The sequence below is a fragment of the Sinocyclocheilus anshuiensis genome, unplaced genomic scaffold (genome assembly GCF_001515605.1).
Source record: "Sinocyclocheilus anshuiensis isolate Anshui unplaced genomic scaffold, SAMN03320099.WGS_v1.1 scaffold614, whole genome shotgun sequence".
Classification (NCBI taxonomy): Eukaryota; Metazoa; Chordata; class Actinopteri; order Cypriniformes; family Cyprinidae; genus Sinocyclocheilus; species Sinocyclocheilus anshuiensis.
This window is the reverse complement of record NW_015542367.1, coordinates 295992-317415: the sequence shown is the minus strand read 5'-3', so window position 1 is coordinate 317415 and position 21424 is coordinate 295992. Positions and strand designations below refer to the sequence as shown.

At 32.8% G+C, this 21424-nt stretch overlaps 1 protein-coding gene across 2 annotated transcripts in view; it reads right to left on the bottom strand.

Moving 5' to 3' along the window:
- The window catches only part of efna5b (ephrin-A5b), a 119633-nt gene that overhangs the window by 21028 nt on the left and 77181 nt on the right, over nucleotides 1-21424 (bottom strand). For both annotated transcript variants that reach the window (XM_016491167.1, XM_016491168.1), the window contains exon 2: nucleotides 503-795. In XM_016491167.1, the coding sequence (XP_016346653.1) occupies nucleotides 503-795 (293 nt within the window). The remainder of the gene's footprint in view (nucleotides 1-502; nucleotides 796-21424) is intronic.

Sequence of the window (21424 nt, the reverse complement as noted above, 5' to 3'; positions counted from 1 at the left end):
ATATATATATAATTCTATTATTTATTTAGTATTATTTTTTTATTTATAATAATTTTACAATTATTTTATATTATTTTTTTTGTAATTACTGTTAAAGGTTTTTACTGTTTTTTTACCAGATTCTTTTTATAGTGGGATTTTTGGAGAATTACACCATAATGATAGTAATACAATGTAATGCAAGGGTTAACCACGATTATGCCGTCAAACTGACCCGCAGACATCATAATTGCAATAGAAATTGTATGCGCACTTTCCACAACAGAGTGTTGAAACGTTGCATGCATGATCATGATCCTAAACAACAAAGAGTCTCCAAATATCAAGAAAAAAAAACAGTAATTGCGATGACTCAAAAACCCACTGACAACACAATACTTCCAGACAAACATTCCTTCGCCAAGCTGCTATTCTCTCAGATGCAAACATAAGTTCATGACAGGCATGCTTGATTTAAACCAGCCTATCGTCTTCGGTCTGAATCCTCCGCTCTCATACTCACAGATGTAGTAATACTCTCGGCCTGGCCGGAACTCGAAGCCCAGCGAGAAGGGCGTGAAGAGCTGGAACTTCTCGGAGAACTTGAGCGGGCCATTGGGCGAGTGCGGCCGGTTGCACTCCCAGCGCTTGAAGCCTTTGGCCGTGTGGTCACATGTGCTGTAGCCGTCGTAGTTGACCATGTAGAGCACATAGCGCTCCGCTCTCTCCTCAGGGACCGATTCCTCGTAGTGTGGACAGTAGACGTCCAGGTAGTCGTTTATACAGACGTCGATGTGATAGTCTCCACGGTGAAACCTGCAGGACACAGAGAGCCAGATGCACCAAACCAGAGTTTGATATTTTTATACTATATATATATATATATATATATATATATATATATATATATATTAGTTTAGTTTTATAAGATTTTTTAAAAATATTTTTATAACTTTTATATTTATTTATTTTTTAGTTAATGTCTGTTTCAAATTACATTTTTTTATTTTATGACACAGAGAGCCAGATGCATCAGAAAACAATCCTACGCTTCTCCCACCGAGTGCTTCATGCATCCGCAAGAGAAATATGTGATGCAAATATCTGCTTTGAAATAAATGCTCTCCTAAGTTAAAACGATCTTCTAGTAAATATGAGATGATGCTCATATTTTAGTATCACTGATATACTATTTCAGTTTTTGTTAATATTTTGAATTAGATTTTATTTTTCTGTGTTTACTTTCATTTTAAAGATTTAGTAATATTGCTGTGTTTTTGTCATTATTATTATTTTAAATACTTTTATATAGTTTTTATCCAATTTAATTTATTGGTTTTAGTTGTGACACTTTAAAATAAGGTTCCATGTGTCACCAATAGTTAATTATATTAGTTAAAATTAACTAACACAAAAAAAATATTTCTAAAGCATTTATTAATCTTAGTTAATGTGAATTTCAACATTTACTTATAGATTATTAAAATAAAAAAATTCTATCTATTAATATTTAATGGACCTGAGGTAATATGAACTAACAACAAACAGTTGTATTTTCATTAACTAACGTTAATGAAGATTAATAAATATTTTAACTTATATGTTGGTTACTTAGTTACTAACATCAACTAATGGTAAAGTATTACTTAGTTTTAGTTCATTTAGTTAGCGATTGTAGTACTTCGAGTTAATCTAAACGAAAATGAGAAATGTTGCCTTGATAACCATCTGAAATAAAATACGTTTTTAAAGATTTTTCCAAATTTTATATTTTTATATTTCATTTTAGTTTAGTTTTATAAGATTCTTTAAAATATGTTTATATTTATTATAGTTTATTTTTACTTTTTTATATTTTTATATATATATATTTTTAGGTTTAAAAGATTTGAAAAATATTTGTATATTTTTATGTTAGTTACTAACACTAATTAATGGAACTAATTAATGTACTTATTGTAAAGTGTTACCATTTACTGAGGTTGGTGCTGGTTTGCGTTTTGAAAACTCCAACGTGCAACACAAGAAATGATCTCATTAATCACAAAACAGACTAACAAGTCCAAATGCGAGCCTGATGTGTTTACATGCGAATCTGCTCTCATCTCACCGATGAAATGCATAACCTGCCCATATTTGGTTCTCAAAACATTGCAAAGTAAGTGAAAACGAACAGCGGTAAGCGTTAAAGAGAATGAGCTCCGACTGACTCTAAACCAAAGCTTGTCAAAGCGACAGTATTTCTCTCTTTGTGTCGCTGACCCTCACCTGTAAATACTCTCCACATCGTCTTCTAAACTTTGAACGAATGACTAAACAACCTCGTTCCTGCCGCTAAACAGACATTTCTCAGGCGGGTCAAAGTTTTAAGTGAGAATCAGTTAGAGAAATGGGCTGACAGAAGCTTTTAATTGAAATTCTCCATCCTTGAACGTATTTTTGTTAGCTTGGGGAATTACTTTTATTGCTGCTGAAAGATCATTAAACTTAAGCGTATTCTAGTTTAAATGCACAATATAACTACCATGGTAAACAAATATGGTAAATGTTACTACTAAAAATGTGAGAAAACAGATTTATCTCTGTTTCTGCAGAAATACAGACAGATTGTTGAAAATGAATATTACGTTTCTCTGGTTGAGAGAGAATAGAGTTGCAGTATTTCTTTTGAAACCCCAGCATCCTGAATATTATTCACATGAGGAATGTCCCTGTAAAGTCTAGCGAGGTTTTAATCAGTTTTTATTTGTTACTGATATCACGTCGTCTGCACATACATTCCCTGATTTCCAGAAACCTCTTGGCAATCGTGGGACTTTGCACAATCTATTTTAACTTCAATTCTATTGGTGTCCTTCAAAAGAAATAGTCACACACAGACATCCTGTATTCAGTTGTGTGCGCAGCACGACCTAATTTAGCAAAAATAATTTCAGCAAGCTTGAAGCACATTTACAGTAATGCACTTACAGTGGAAGTCTATGGGCAAGACATTCAGCAGGGTTTAAAGCAGAAATGTGCCGTTTATGTTTTAAAGCACATGTTAAATCTTGAAAATGAGCTATAAAGTGTCTAATAATTTTTTTTCCCACATCAGTCTAAATAACAACAACAACAACAATAATATAACTACTACTATTAATAATAATGTTACACAATAAATACATATTTAATAAAAGATGTATATATTGTATAGTATGTATGTACACACACACACACATATATATATACATATATTATTATTAGTATATTATTATTAATTATTGATAAGCTGTAAAATCTCTAATTTGGCTACTTTTCAAGGTGATTTATCCACATCAGACTAAATGCTAATCAACAACAAAAACAACAATATATAATAAAAATGTTATAAAATATATACTTATTTAATAAAAACTATTATATTTACTATATACACACACACACACATATATTGCAATGTATTATTAATTATTAATGAACTGTAAAGTCTAAACAACAACAACAACAATAATAATATAACTAGAACTATCAATAATAATAACACACAATATACTTATTTAATAAAAACAATTATATATACTGTATATATATTATATATTATAATATATATTAATATATTGCAAAATATATTATTATTATTATATACTAGTTTACAATATTTGTAATAAAATGTACGATTACACACATATATATATATATATATATATACATTTTAAAATATATAAACTAATAATAATAATGTTACAATATATGTGTAAAATATTATTATTATTATTTATAATTTTGATGATGTGTTAATGTGTAAGTCTTATGCTTTTACTTTCTAAACAGTGTGTATTTAAATGTTTATCTGACTTCCACTGTAAGTGCATTGCTGTAAATGCAATTTTCGTTTGTTTTTACAAAGTGGAAATGATTTTCTGTGTTAATGGACCGGATGTCACAGATGCCGGATCTCGTACTGATCCTGGAAAGTTCCTTTAATACATTCATCCGGGTGATTTTTCTCTACAGAGTTCTGCCACTCCTGCAGGAACAGTCCTCCGTGCTCCGGTCAGGCGAAAGGGAGTAATTAAAAACTGGGAATGGATGGCAGGCTAATTGTCAAATTATGATAATTACAGGTCTTTGTTATGCTACAGCTGTCTGGGAGAGAAGCTGAGGTCAAAACGCAGCTCTGGCTGGCCTGCGCTCTGTAATCAGAGGAGGATCGGCCAACTTTAGAACATTTATTACACACTGGTTATAAACCCCGAGGAGCTCGCGACGCTTTCTGTTTGGGACTGAGGTGGCCTTCCATACGGCCTCCTGATCGGTCTATTTCTGTGACAATTACACAGCGATGAAACATGATCCTTCAGAAATCATTCTAATATGCTGATTTGCTGCTCAAAAAACATTGATTATTATTATTATTATTGATATTTAAAACAGTTGAGTAATTTTTTTCAGTATTCTTTGATGAATAAAAAAATCCAAAGATCAGCATTTATCTGAAATAAAAATATTTTGTAACATTATACACTCTACCATTCAAAAGCTTGGAGTAAGTATAATTTTTGGATGGAATTATAGAAATTAATACTTTTTTATTTAGCAAGGATGCTTTAAATTGATCAAAAGTGATGATAAGACATTTATAATGTTACAAAAGATTTCTATTTCAGATAAATGCTGTTCTTCTGAACTTTCTGTTCATCAAAAAAAATGTTTTCAACATAATAATAATAATAATAATAATAATAAATGTTTTTTGAGCAGCAAATCAGCATATTAGAATGATTTCTGAAGAATCATGTGACAGGATCAAATTCAGCTTTGAACTCACAGGAATTCTAATAGAAAGCAGTTATTTTAAATAGTAAAAATATTTCACAATATTACTGCTTTTGCTGTATTTCTGATCAAATAAACGCAACCTTGGTGAGCAGAAGAGAATTCTTCAAAAAAAAAAAAAAAAAATTTAAAATCTTGCTGTTCGAAAGCTTTTGACTGCTAGTGTATCTACATGTTTTGCATTATTCTGGAGAGTGAACGCATGTCCAGGATGAGGATGCAATACATTCTGTCACATTTCTGCACACTATATGTTCAGTACGTCTGTATCCACACATCTCCACAACCGTCTGCTGTTCTTAAACACAGCGTTATTATACTTTACATCTTCACTGGAGCTGACAGCTGCACTTACTTCTCACTGTTCACTGTGCAGAGCTCACATAAACATGCCTCGCTGTACTGTATTTACAGTGACACTGTCATCAGCATAAACAAAGTACAACAAATACTAGTATGACGCATAAACAACTTGACCCTCTATCACTAGCACTCTCTATTCTATTAATATTCTACTTGTTTTCTTTAGTTTATTAAAATCATCTGTTAAGGGTGATTTCCGATGACAGCGCTGCTCACTGCATTTGTTAACTGCGTCTTACAAGCTGTTATTAAAAGTAAAAATAACGTCCTTGTTTACAACCCTGTTTCAGCCTCTTTCAATATAAAAGTCTTTACTGCAGACTCACTCAGAAAAACAGTCACTTGTCGCCATCTAAAAGTGGAACAATGTAACTAAACAGGCCGCTTCTCAATATCAAATACTACTATTAATTATATAAAATATTATTTATTGAATAATCATATTTAATAAACAACAACAGCCATCATGAAAGTTGCTAAGCAATTCAGTCAAAAGTACAAAGGCAGCGCTCTGATATACAGCATTAAATTTAAAGTTATGAGACTTTGCCCTAAGCCAAAACAGTTTGCTCTGATACAAAAAATAGATTAATGAGAACAAAGACTGTCCGTTAGATTTATCCAAAACTAATTATAGCTCATGTTTAACCATTATAGACACATCAGAGCCAGCAGCAAATTCCAGAAGATCTGGCCGAGGTGAGGCTGCTCTCGGCGGGTTCATGAACAGCCGCTGACGCCCTGGAGCTCACTTCTCCCAAAACATCGAAGCTAATTTTCAAATAGACGTCTAAACAAGTACATTTTCACCTAAAAAACTCTTAAAACCACATTCCGTGACACAAAAACAGTATTATTTATAAAATTATAGTGGATTTGGGTGTTGAACTTACAAGCCACTGTGATTATGATCACAAATTAAGCTCCTAATATTTTATTGAATCATCCTCAATCTACACTACATGTGTTCTCAGCCCGTTCCCTGAGGACCGCAAGAGCGAGCAGGAATTCGGAAGTCCAGCATGAGCCCTTTTCCCGTGTAAAGCGGCGGGATGCGTGACAGAAGTCTTTCTATCAGATCTCCACCTGCTGCTGTTCCAGCAGCCCTGCTAAATACCAGCAACAGCTGCCTTCAATAAATCCTGACGCTGCTGCAGCGCAGGTGATATCTGTAACTGAAGAGGCCTGATTGTAAGTCACTCTGCAGTCAAGCGGGACGGTATTTAGGAGGTTAGGTATGTGGCGCTCACCCAGCGCGCGTCTAGAGTTCTCATGCGAGCCGAGATGGAAACAGCAGCCGTATTTCCATCATTGCGAGAATGCGAAGGGAATTTGTGCTGATGGTTTGATGGGCTGCTGGTTGGACCATCTCACCTGCTTCTGGCTAAAAACACCAGTTAACACATGCTGGACACATGTTTGACTTCCTCTGTCTGGTTCTGCAAACAGCCTCGCCAAAACTGCGAGGAGATTCTGCTTTAGAAAGACGCGCATGAATCTGAAGTGCCTGAGATCCCACAAGAAACAGGAGAGGAGAAAATCAAACAGAGCAAACAGAAAATGGGCATGAATCCCATATTTCACAATATCCCTACTGTAATGTGTCTCATCTATCTATCTATCTATCTATCTATCTATCTATCTATCAGTGCTGTCAAATCGATTAATCACATCCAAAAAAAAGTAACACATATAATAATATATGTGTGTCCTGTGTATATTTTAATGTATGTATAAATGTTAAGAAATATTTACATGTCTATAAATGCATAATTATATATGATTTATTTCATTTTATTTTTATTGTATTGTTGGGGATGTGTTTTATTCTTTTAACATTTTTATGTTGTCTGTATATGTTTCTGTGAAGTTATGTTTTACTGTCCAGCAGTTTGGTCAGCAGTGGCTGTTTTAAATGTGCTCTAGAAATAAAATTGCCTTGCCTTGCTTACATATACGTTTTATTTATATATCAATTTTAGATTATATAAAATTCTGCCAATGTTAATCATTATATATGTACAATGCACAAATAAGATATATTTTTCTGGTTATTTTGCATTTATAATTGAATTTATATTTAAAAATTTATTTTTTTAAAAAAGAGGTTAGGATTAATGTGTTTACTTTTAAAAAGTAACAGTATGTCCTAAAACAGTTCGAGGCACCAAGAGCATCTTACTAAATATGTTGAAGTATGTACTTTCCCATCACAAGTACACAGTAAAAGTATGTAAATTGGGATGCGTTCTTAAAGGGGTCATCGGATGCCCATTTTCCACAAGTTGATATGATTCTTTAGGGTCTTAATGAAAAGTCTATAACATACTTTGGTTAAAATTTCTCAATGGTGGTGTAAAAAACACCCGTTTTACCCTGTCAAAATCAGCTCTGTTTTCAGCACACTGTTCTAGTCCATGTTGCTTTAAATGCTAATGAGCTCTGCTGACCCCGCCCCTCTCTTCCGTGGGGTGACGAGCAGACTGTAAACGTCAGCCGCGAAACTTGCTAAGTAGCAAATATTAGGAAAGGCGATTTGCAAAGATTAAAAAAAAAACTTATACTCACTTCTACTGTAAATGAAGCTGGATCACGAATGATTCGCGCGAACTTAAACGCATTTAGGCAGATCAGGGATCGGCGCATTCCCTTCAAAAACGAAAGTAACGTTAATCCTCTGCGTCTTCAGCGCCTCAGATGTCGGGAGTAAATGACAACTGTTATATTCATTACATCCAGCAACAAAACACCTCAATCAAACTATTATTTTATTATTATTTTTTTAATGTTTTTTTAATTTCTTTCCAATTTAAAAAAATATATATATTTAAACAAAGCTGAAATAAAATCTAAATATTAGATTCAATTCTTAAACTTAAAAATGTTAGATGTTGGCAACTGACTGAAATAAGTTGAAGTACTAAAATGTATATATTTGTAGTAATACATATAAATAATAATAATATTAATAATAATAATAATAATAATAATATATATGTAGATTTAAAAAATGTTTATGATGAAGAACTAAAATTACAACAACTAAAACCATGAGTCATGTTTTCTGTTGATTAGTTAATTAAAACTTAAACCAGAATTAAAACTATAAAAAAAAAATGTATTTCATGTTTTGATTTTTTTTTCAGTTATTTCTTAATTGAAATAAAGCTACAAAAATATAAATTTTAGATAAAATACTAAAACTTAAAAAAGTTAAATAACAATTTGAAATGTTGGCAACTGATTGAAATAAGGTGAGGTTGAAGAGATTATTACCAAAAATAAAACAACATTTAAAATAAAGCTAAATAGAAATATTAAAATAAATAAAAAAATGTAACTAATACTTTAATAATTAAACTAATAAAAATTACAAAAGAACATAACAAAATTATTGAAACTAAAACTTTAAATGCTAATGAGCTCTGCTGACCCCGCCCCTCTCTTCCGTGGGGTGACGAGCAGACTGTAAACGTCAGCCGCGAAACTTGCTAACTAGCAAATATTAGGAAAGGCGATTTGCAAAGATTAAAAAAAAAACTTATACTCACTTCTACTGTAAATGAAGCTGGATCACGAATGATTCGCGCGAACTTAAACGCATTTAGGCAGATCAGGGATCGGCGCATTCCCTTCAAAAACGAAAGTAACGTGGTTGAAGAGATTATTACCAAAAATAAAACAACATTTAAAATAAAGCTAAATAGAAATATTAAAATAAATAAAAAAATGTAACTAATACTTTAATAATTAAACTAATAAAAATTACAAAAGAACATAACAAAATTATTGAAACTAAAAACTGAATATAAAAATAAAAGCTAATATCAAAATATTAATAAATACTACAATATAAATAATACGAAATAACACTGTTTCTAAGATTATTACTTAATTTTAAGTAATAAAAATAGACAGTCATTATACCACATAACAACTAACATAAATATCTATAAAGATTTTCGTTTCTTTAGCTGGGAATCACAGAGCAAAGCATCTGCCATATGTGAATAATTTTATTGAACAGAACTGTGTCAATGCGTGAAAGCCTCGTGATTAAACTGAACACGTGTTGGGATATTCTTGTATTTGTTCTTGAATTTCCCTTCAAAAACGAAAGTAACGTTAATCCTCTGCGTCTTCAGCGGCTCAGATGTCGGGAGTAAATGACGACTGCTGTATTCATTATTACATCCAACAACAAAACTCCTCAATCGCTTAATCGGAGACATCTCGTCTTCCCCTGCATTTTAAACTGACAAAAATAAATCAAGGCTAAATAGAAATATATGTTTAAAAAAAAACATAATAAATGACAAAAGCACCAAACAAAATTACTGAAAATTCAAAATAAAAAGATAAAAATAAAAGCTAATATCAAAATATTAATAAATACTACAATATAAATAATACGAAATAACACTGTTTCTAAGATTATTACTTAATTTTAAGTAATAAAAATAGACAGTCATTATACCACATAACAACTAACATAAATATCTATAAAGATTTTCGTTTCTTTAGCTGGGAATCACAGAGCAAAGCATCTGCCATATGTGAATAATTTTATTGAACAGAACTGTGTCAATGCGTGAAAGCCTCGTGATTAAACTGAACACGTGTTGGGATATTCTTGTATTTGTTCTTGAATTTTCTTCTAATTCCAGCTGATTCCTCTCCCAGTGTGATCAGAGACAATTCATGCTAAGATATCAGAGAATCAAGGCATCTCTCCCTCACACACATCTCTACCATTGCCTTTTATCTGCCTTGGTGACTCTACACACACACACTCACTCACTCACTCACTCACTCACTCACTCAAAACTGTCAATCAACTATTGTGGGCGGGTCCTGTGCAGAACTACATCATTCTGACAGGAATCTCAGAACAGCCTGATTTGAGAAAGGAGATTTTAAAATAGGGATTTAAAAAAAACAATGGGTGGATTTTTATCATTATAGCATGGATATGTACACACACAGCACACATTTATGCTCAAACAACAACAAAAGTGAATTTTGCATCCGATGACCCTTTTAATGTTTGTGGCTCGTTCTCTGCTGTGAGTTTGGGTGGTCATGAGGACCGGAAAGGAACAGCCTCTCGTCATCACGCTGGTTTACTAACGAGGTTCAGATTTCATACGCAGCACACATGTTGATCAGAATCACTGCCACAAGCAAACATCTGCAATTATGAATCGGCAGTAACGACGTTAGGCGGGTCTGGTCTAAACGGGCCGCTGGCGCTCCTCTGATGTGTAATTTCAGCGAGTTCAGAGCGAGTTCAGCCCCCCTCGGCGCTGCACATTTACTGCCGATTAAATCAACAAGTCATCGCTCAAGAAAACACCGCTTCACACGTCTGGGTTTTGTACATTCATTTGCCCGTCCGACAGACGGATACGGTTTTCTGGCTTGAGGATTTACATAATATCATGTAAATTGAGGCTGCTCGAGTTTATTTCACTCAGTAAAAATTAATATTTCCTTTTACAGATCGCTTGAAGCTATCAATCAGCTCGTGTGTCACCTGAAAAACACATTCAGAGAAATAAAACCAGTCTGGACCTGCTGCCTTCAGATGCTTCTCCTTCTTATTCTAGTTCATTATTTTGATTTTGGTTAAAATAAAATGTATGTGTTAAGAAATGTCACATTTCTTTAAATCTTTTAATATCTTAATGAAGTGCTAGTGCATCAAATTTACAAATAATGCACATTATGTGTGCAGTCAATGTTTTTCTGTGTACTTCTAGTTTTGGCCACAGAGGATTATGGGAAATGTAGTTTTGTCAAAAGCAGCTCATGAGTCATGTTTTCTGTTATCATTAACCTAAAACTTAAACCAGAACTAAAAGAAGACTTTCGAAGAGAACCGTGTGATTTATACTGTACGAGTGAGATGATGTCACTTCCTCTCACTGTTTGAGGCTAGTTAATTATGAAGGCAAATGGAAAACACTGTGATTTATTAATACAGCCATCAGCTCTTTATGTCTGTCATTTCCAGCTAACACAAATGTTTCTCTGAAGCGATGACCTTGACATTGACCAGTGTTGTTACTGTCAACTAAGACTAATTTAACTATTAGAAATTATTTTCATTTCATTTAAATAAAGCTGAAATAAAATAAAAGATAAATATTAAATAAAAGACTTAAACTTAAATGATTTTTTAAATACATATTTAATATAATAGTAATAATATGTATATACTATTTATAGTAACAATACGTTTAAGTTAAAGTACTAAAATTATTAATAATAACGATTAAAATCACTTTCATTATTTTAAATAAAGCTGAAATAAAATAAAAGATAAATATTAGATGAAAGACTTAAACATAAATGAAAATATTTTTTATAATAAATAACATTTATTGTGATGTTTAATATAATAGGAATAATATTTATCGTAATAAATGTAAATAATATGATGTAAATAATAATAATAATAATAATAATAATAATAACAATATTGTAAATGCAAATAAGAATACATTTAAGTTGATAAATGAAAATGTTATTTTTTATAATAAATACAAATATTTATTGTAATATTTAATATATTAGGAATAATATTTATATAACATTTATGGTAATAAATTTAAATAATAATAATAATAATATAATAATAATAATATGTTTAAGTTAGAGAACTAAAATGATCAAAATGAAAATTAATAAAAATCACTTTAATTGAAATAAATAAATAATATAAAAATATAAATAGAATATAAATATAAATAAAAAGACTGAAACTTAAGTTAAAATATATTTGTTATAATAAAAAATATTTACTGTATTATTTAATATATTATTATAATTATTATTATTATTAATGTAACGAAAAGCACATAAAATCAGTACTGAAAAAAATATTCCACTGACATTGACCTACTAATTCTCCACAATGGGTTTCCATGTCAAGGTAAGAGTGTGTTACGATATCAACACTTTCATCAAAAACAGTGTTTCAAGCCTCAAAACTGCTACAAACAAAAGTGTCCTTCATTTTGTGAGGAAGAAAGAAACGTCAGGCCTCTTTCTGTGGTCTCAAGCTGTTCATCTGGAGTGTGACGGAGGCCACATTCACCTCTAATGAGGCTTCAGGATTCAGGTATGAGGCCAGAACGTCTGCGGATGATCTGGATGATTTGTGTACTAGATGCCATGAAACGTCTCTCGGAGAGCACAAACACAAAACTGAGAAAAACAAACCCACACGGAATGACGCAATGAGACGAGCATCAAACGCAATGCAATAGGTGTAACGCGATCGCCGGGACGCACAAGCCGTGTCATGCCTCGTATTTTTGGACTCCTGCACTTACAGTAATAATATCTCTCAAAGCATCGCATTGCGCCCAAGATAGAAACATTTGAGTGCTGATTACAGATGATTATTCACAAAGCTCTCTAATCAGGGCTGATATTAGCAGAGCTTTCTGCTGCTCTTCACACAACACTAAAAACAGACGCACTCTCACTCAGCGTGGTTTATGGCTTAGTTAATCGAATACTAGTCTGTGTAACGCCCACTAACCGCCCACAGTCTGTCATGCAGATCACACAACAAGAACAACTGGAAAACTGCACTCAGACTGGCTTTACTGTAGAAAACAGCATTCGTTCACACTGTGCCCGGTTAAACTCTTCTAGAAGAACTCGGCGATGTACTTAAAAAGGTTTGCATGGTAATTTAACAAAGTTCATGTTATAAAATCATCACTCACTTATGAAATAATGTGTCATATTTCACCCACATATGTAATATAATATAATATAATATAATATAATATAATATAATATAATATAATATAATATAATATAATATAATATTCAAATGTTTGGGGCAGGATTTTTAATGCAAAAAAGACTGTTTTTTTTTTTTTTAAAGAAGTGTCTTATGCTGAAAAATATTTTAATTTTAAAATTAATTCAACAAAGTTTGTGTCAGAGCAACAAAATAACCTAAATGAAATCAGAATATTAAAAAATAAATAAAAAAATCTACATGTATATATGACTTCATTTCTGTGGTCACTTTATCTCATGAAAATATATATATATGTCATATTTCACCCACAATAAATAATAAACAAACAAACAAATAAATAAATAAATACAACTTTACTGCAGGATTTTAATGTTCTTGAAAGAAGTCTCGTCTGCTCACCAAGGCAGCATTTTTTTAATATATATATATCATTTATTAATATATTTTAAAATAAATTTAACCAAGTTTATATAATAAAATCTATAACAGATATTCAGCGTTTTATGTGAGAGCAACTAGAAAGCCCAGATGATAAGCAGTAGTCAAACGTGTGTCTACACGAGACTAATCTAATGCTGGATGTCTCTCTCTCTCTCGAGCAGGTTTGATCCCGGCATGCATAAGCATTCAGATCAATAGCAGTCTGAGACAATTAAGATAAGTGTGAGCTGATAGAGAAAACACACGCTCCACCAACTCAAGGACACGTCCACCTTTCACACCAGACAAAAACAACTCGACCAGGAGATTTACAGCCCAAAAAGCAGAGCCAGAATATCCAGTGGCATGATTCACTGCCGAGAGAGCAGCTGGAGTTCCTGCGTTACGGAGGAAGAAATCTAGTCTTGTCAGTTAGGTTTTGACACCTGGGGCAGGTCTGTGAACTCTGACCCACACTCATTCAGGAGCAGCTAAATGAAGAGTCGACTCCGAGAGAGTGAACTGAATTATGGGATCAGAGACTGAACATGCACAGGCCTCTTCTGCTCGCCAACACTGCATTTATTTGATCAAAAAATACAGGAAAAAATGTTAAAATATTATTAGAATTTAAAACACCTGTTTCTATGTGAATATACTTTAAAATTTAATTTATGACAAAATATAATATAAAATGTTAAGTTTAAAAAAAAATGACTGATTATAGTGTGAAATGAGCTGGACATATTCCTGACAGGGTTTTTTCGCCATCATGTTTATTTAATCAAAGATCATATCAACATCCTCCTGTCTGTAAGTATGTGATTTTGTTTTATTGTCACGCATCCAGAGATTCGCCGAAGCAAGTCACAACCGCTCATAATTCCACAGAGCAGATGATGTGCTCAGTTCACCCTCATCTACACACCATCAGACCAGCCTTCTGCAGAACAATCATCAGTCCCACGCCACTTTCCACTCGGCCTCGTTCAACAGACGAGCAGCAGAAATGAAAGGAGGATGGAGGGATCAGGTCAGGTCAGGGCGAGCGTAGATTGAGAGCTGAATACAGTTCACCCAAAAATCAAGACTGTGCCAGTATTTACTCAACCTGCATGACTTTCTGTCTTTACAATATTTTCACGTTTTCAACATTTCAGCTGTTTGTGTTCCGAAATAACACTGGAGCACTGTATGGACTCCTTCAAAACAGCTTCTTTTACACTGCTGGTCAAAAGTTTGGAATAATTATGATTTTTTTTCTCTGTTTTTGAGAGAAGTCTCTTCTGCTCCTCGAGGATGTATTTATTTGATCAAAAATACAGTAAAATCAGTAAAAATGTGAAATATTATTACAATTTCAAATAGTTGCTTTCTGTGTGAATGTATAGTAAAATATAATTTATTTCTGTGATGCGCAGCTGTATTTTCAGCATCATTACTCCAGTCTTCAGTGTCACATGATCTTCAGAAATCATTCTAATATGCTGATTTGCTGCTGAAGAAACATTTCTGATTATTATCAATGTTGAACACAGTTGTGCTGCACAATATTTTTGTGAAATGATACACTATCATTCAAAAGATTGGAGTAAGCAAGCAAGCAATTAATAAATAAATACAACTTTTAATAAAATAATACTTTTAATCAGCAATGCTGCGTTAAAATGATCAAAAGTGACAATAAAGACATTTATAATGTTACAAAAGATTCAACAAAGAATTCTGAAAAATAATGTATCACAGTTTCCACAAAAACATTAAGCATTTAAATATGTCTGTTTAGTTTTTATTTATTTATTTATTTATTTTTTTTCAGTTTTATTTGAGTTATTTTCTGTTCTAGTTTTAGTAATTTTAGCACATCAACTTTAACTAAAGAAATTTTGCCTTGGCATTTAATTAAACTTTTATGTCATTTTAATGAATGTCTATTTTATTTCAGTAAGCTTAAATGTTTTTAATATTTTTAGCTTTACTTAATGATAATAACACTGGGGTTAAGTACAAAATAAAAATAAATAATAAATAATAAATAGCACTTTTATTCAGCAAGGATGCATTAAATTGATCAAAAGTGACAGTAAAGACATTTATAATGTGGCAAAATATTTATATTCCAAATAAATGATAAATGTATTTACTGTCACTTTTGATCAATTTAATGCATCCTTGATGAATAAAACTATTAATTTCTTAAAAAAATATTTCTCTCAAACTTAGTGCACATAAAAGGCTTCATACAAAAATTCATAAAATGACATAAAATAATATTGTTTCATTGTTACATTTTTTATAATTAATTTTATAATTATATTATAAACAATTTTATAATAATATTTTTAAATGATAAAGTCTACAATACAGTTGTCTTCATTTACATGTATAAACAGCTGTTTTAGATTCTAATAATATTTCACATTTTTACTGTATTTTTGATCGAATAAATGCAGCTTTGGTGAGAATCTATGTTCCACTGGAGGAGAGACAGTCATACAGGTTTGCATAGGTAGATTTTTGGCTGATCTATCCCTTTAAAATGAACTACTGAAATATGCATTCGCTCGGATGAAAGCGGGAAGGACAGAGGGAATATTCAGAGGGCGAAGGACTCTAAACATAGCAGGTGCTGACAGCATCCCGAGCGTCTCGTTGTCCACAGACACCCTGCAGCTGTTGCCTAAATCTCCCGTCGGGTCCGAGCATCCCGCTCACAGCAGGCCTGGAGAACAGTCCAAACACACTCCAGCTGACCCGCGCCGTGCCGAAAGCTTGACACGCACGTCATTACGGCTCACATTACGCCCCAGCGGGGGTCCATCCTCACGCAGGCATTGGCCGGGACGACTGTGTCAGGTTTGAAGCGTCTCGGCGATTGGTGAGGGCAAATATAGACCGGCACATCCACTCAACAAGCGTGACTTATGGGAGCTTGGTTCACCTGCAGGTGTTTCTGCTTCAGATGGACGTAAATCTCAGCGCGGCCCGTCTAATCAGCGGAAGATTTATTTGGATTCGGCCGACACTTAATTCTTGAGTTCTCATAAACATCAGTGAGAAATCCTCTGGCTGAAGTTTGTGAGCAGGTCGGCATAAAAATATATACGAGACAAAAATAGGCCTGTATTTGCTATGAATCAGATCATTTCTGCACAAATACAGCCTTGAGACTGCACTTTACTTCAGGTCATTAGCGTCAACTAACATTTTTAAAACATTTAAGTGAATTTAAATAAAATAATATAATATATCAGTTACAGTAAACCTTCAGTTTATATTTTAGTTAGTTGCCAAGACAAAAGTTATCATTTATATTTAGTTTAAGTTGATAAACTAAAATTATTAGAATTATTAGAATAAACTAAAACTAATACAAATAAACAAATAAAACAATTAAAAAAGAGATATATTTAAAAATAAATAAAACTGACAAAAAACATGACGGAAGTATTCAAACTTAAATGAAAACAGAAAATAAACAACAGAAATAAAAACGAATTAAAAATATAAATGCCATATAAATAGCATTTTACCAAATTAGTAAAACTTAAACTAAAATTAAAATAAAAAATATAAAAATAAAAATAGCATAATTATTTAATAATAATACTAAAATAACACTGCTTTGCTGGATTTATATACTGAAATTAAATAAACAAATAAACAAAACAGACATATTAAAAACTAATAAAACAGACCAAAAAAAAAAAACGACAAAATTAGTAAAGATTAAACTAAGACTAAAATGAAAACAGAAAATATAAAAATAAAAACTGATTCCAAATATGAAATACCATAATACTATATTAAAATAACACTGCTTTACTGGATTTATTTACTGAAATAAAAACAAAACAAAAAAATATTTAAAAAAAAATACAAAAAAGTATGACCAATTACTAAAAGTTCAATTAAAATGAAAACAGAAAATATAAAAATAAAAAGATAAAAAATAAATATAATATATACATATTAAAATAATATTAAATACCATATTGATAATACTAATATAAAAATCATAAAAATAAAAATAGCATAATACTATATTAATAATAGTATAATAACACTGTTCACCTGTACAACGCAAGCAGGTGAATGCTTTAACGTCGTAAAGTCAACATGAACTCAGAACTGACTTTATTTGATTAACGTCTGCTCCTGGTCTGAATGATTCATTCATGCACATTATTCTGGAGAAGAAAGTTTGTCATTATAACCCTGAGAGAGCAAATCGATTCCTGCTCTACATGCTTTTCTTCTTGAATATCCTATTTCAATTACAAATACGTCATAAAAGTACAAACTGCATTTCATGTCGACTTTAAATCAATGCCAATAAAGCTTCACCGACACGTTCCCTGACTCACAAAGAAAGAAAGAAAGAAAGAAAGAAAGAAAGAAAGAAAGAAAGAAAGAAAGAGGAAGTTTTAAATCCAGCTCAATATCACTGAGATTTAAACATCTTAATAACAACAATCAGATTTCTGCATGAAGTAAAATAAGACAGAGGAACGTTGATACAATCGATTCTTCATTTACATTAAAATAAGGGGAGACAAATCAAAAAAGGAAAGCACTGGTTGGAAAATGTCATTTGTCGGCTCAAGAGTTCCTTTGATTTAGTGTTTGAGACGATGAGAAATATCTCATCCATATCTCTGTGGAAGTCATGGATGGCCAGGCTTAAATTGAATTGGTCCCATCATCCTCTCTCTCTCTCTCTCTCTCTCTCTCTCTCTCTGTCTCTCTCTGTTCTCAGCACACGACTGTTCTGAGATGATAAATGTGAATGATAGAGTCTCCATATGGCTTCTCTGTACACATCTGAGAGTCTGACTGTGTCCTGATCAGAAACACCAGCTGCTTCACCGTCCAGCACACACACACACACACACACACACACACACACAGACACACACACACATACACACAGTAACACACTCACACACACACCCCCACACACTCACACTCATTTAGTAGAGATTCAGTGCCTGAGAAGAGCCACTGACTGCTTGACCTCTGCCGACCTCTAGGGTTCAGCCACAGATGATTTCTGACCCTGAGAGAGATCGAGCGAAGCAAAGCTCTTCACAGGTACGAAGGAGCGTCGAGAATCTCTCAGACAATCACGCTGCACGGACGCTGCATGCATTTCCAGCTGATCTATATTTAACGTGTGCCAAACTTGAGCTACACCAGAACTGAATGCCATTTTACTGAGAACGAAAGATCAGCTCACATTCAACGGCCTCAATAAATGTGTTTTTATACATCTACAGGAGAGCCCATCATTGGATCGATGAACAAGCTTGTTAAGTTAATACGCCGCGTCCTGCTGGATGTGACAGAAGTAGAGCGCTGTAAAAGACCGGCTCAATGTCAGAGACAACAGAGATGCGTAAAAACACGCTAAAATACAGATCTTCCAGTTTACAGGACCTTTAGAGTCACAAAAGTTGTAAATAAATACATTTTACAAGAAAATACTATTTCAGTTTTTCTACTTTCCAAATCTCACATTTAATTAAATGTGTTACTTGCCATTTCTAATTGTTGGAGAGGTTTACCACTAATTTCGGAGTAAATAATGTTTCTACACCAAATGCACCATTTTTTTTTCAGTGCTCTAACAAATGAATTACTTGAACCTACATAAAAATCCATGTTAGATTAACTGAATTCCCACAAATGTTGTTCAAACAATCAAGTGAATGTTGAGAGCGGCTGTGCTCCAAACTCTAGTGAGCTGCCTACCTAGACAACACCTGATGCTGCCTTCTTAGATGCCTTCTTTTGGCCAATTTCTACTTGCTTCACAGATATGAATAGTGTTATTAATTGTAAATCTTCTGAACATAACCACTTTGCCATTAAAAACCAAAACTGAACTATTTTAATAGCTGTGTAATGGGGAAGAGAGAGAGAAAAGAGGCACGGTATCCAGTCGGACTCGGGCCGAGAATTCTCACAAGCTGTTGTGAAGGTTTTTTTTTTTATCCATAGATTTTATTTTAGGCAAGTCGTGTTGAATTGAGAAGAAGGCTACATTGATCAAATCGCGCTTCCTGCCGCTGGCCGCTTGGTCGTTCCTTTAAAAAACTAAAACTTGAATTTAACAAACATAGAATGTTACAAACATATTTCTAAATTAACTTAATAAAGAAACAAAAAGAAATATGACCACTTTGCCATTAAAAACCAAAACGGAACTATTTTAATAGCTGTGTAATGGGGAAGAGAGAGAGAAAAAAGTCACAGTATCCAGTCGGACTCGGCCCGAGAATTCTCACAAGCTGTTGGACAAGGGCTGGGCCCATGCAGGGCTCTATTTGTTCCCTCGTTTCAATTAAAAGTTCCCCCCAGCTCGGCGGCCCCCAAACTGCCAGGGCCCATATGCACCTGCATACCCTGCATACCCAGACGCTATGCCACTTCTTCTCAACAATAACCTCAATAAATGTATTGGCTGAATGAGGCATTTTGCATTTAGTGAAAAATCACATTCAAATTGACAAAATAATAATAATAATAATGAAAAAGTTTGCGATTTGTGAGTTAATGAAAGTATAACTATTATTTAAAACATAAAAAAATGATCAAATAAAAAATAATTAATACAATTAAAAAAAAAAATTATAAAAATGAATAAAATATAAATAAATAAAAATATTTGACAACTAAAATAAAATTGTAAGCAAATCATTAAATTACAATTTTTTAAAATTACAAAAAAATATAATTAAAAAAAATAATTACAATTGAGTAATAATTTAAAAAAATAAAAATAAAAACTCGCATAAACTTTCACTTTCAGGTGAAAAAAAGTGATACATTTTTCATGCTGCAATGGTTCATCAATAGATGTACATATTCATGTTTATCAATAAATTCATTCCCAAAAGTGTGTGAGATATGGGAAAAAGGCTCAATATATTTTACAAAAGTTTTTCGACACTAATATAATTTCATAGATAATTTTACAAAAAGTATTATTGACAATGGGACGCAATACATACCCGGGTCAAAAATGACCCGAACACATAATAAAAAAAAAAAAATCTCTTTTAAAAATAATTGTAAAAATCTGGGAAATGAATAAATATATAATGTGTATTTTGAAGATCTTACAGCATTTATAAAGTTCCATTCCATTACTAAAAAATATTTATTTATTTATGCATTTTCTGTATAAAACATACCTGAATGCATTACATCTTGGCAGCCACATTATTTACATTAAGCATTGTTTTCTCCCTGTCCTTCGTGACTCAGAACAGACCTGAGATGTGTTTTTGAGTCTTGACCTGTAGAATATTCCTCTCTTGAAAGTTCTTCCCCCCACTTCGTCTTTCCTTGTCAGAATTTGAAAAATGTCATTCCTCTCGTGTGGAAGGGTTATAGAGCTTAACCTGGAGATGTCTGGAGTAATCAAGCAATTAACCTCTGCTGGAGAGGAGAAAAAGAAAAACACAGACACAGATAGAGAGAGAGAGAGAGAGATTCCTCACTCTCACAGTGATTTAAGACTAATCCAGCATTGGTCATGAATAGGAGTGGTTTAACCCAACACCACCAACACCTCACCTACACTCAGAACTCAAACACTGTCAGATTTATACAGCACCATAAATCACAAAATTAATCTGAATTAAGCCTCCATCAGTGGACTCATGCCATAAGATCACACACCTTTTGGTTTCCGCTGTTTTCCGAGGAATCGCTCCAGCAGCTCATTATCGCCGTTGTGCTTCATTGTTGTTTTATCATCACGTTCATTAGCATTTGGCTTTATTTAATCTACTCTGGTTTATGTCTCTAAAATTGTCCCGTTTCATCTGTGCGCCAAAAATGTGGCGATAAACACTGATGTTTGAAGAACAACATCTGAACAAACATCACGCTAACGCTCCTCGTCAATGAATGTGCAAATTCTCATTTATTTCCACATTTTCTTCAGTGTTTTAATCTCTCTATCAGTCTGTATCACACACTCACTCTCACTCACTCACTCACACACACACACACACACACACACACCCACTCACACACACACACACC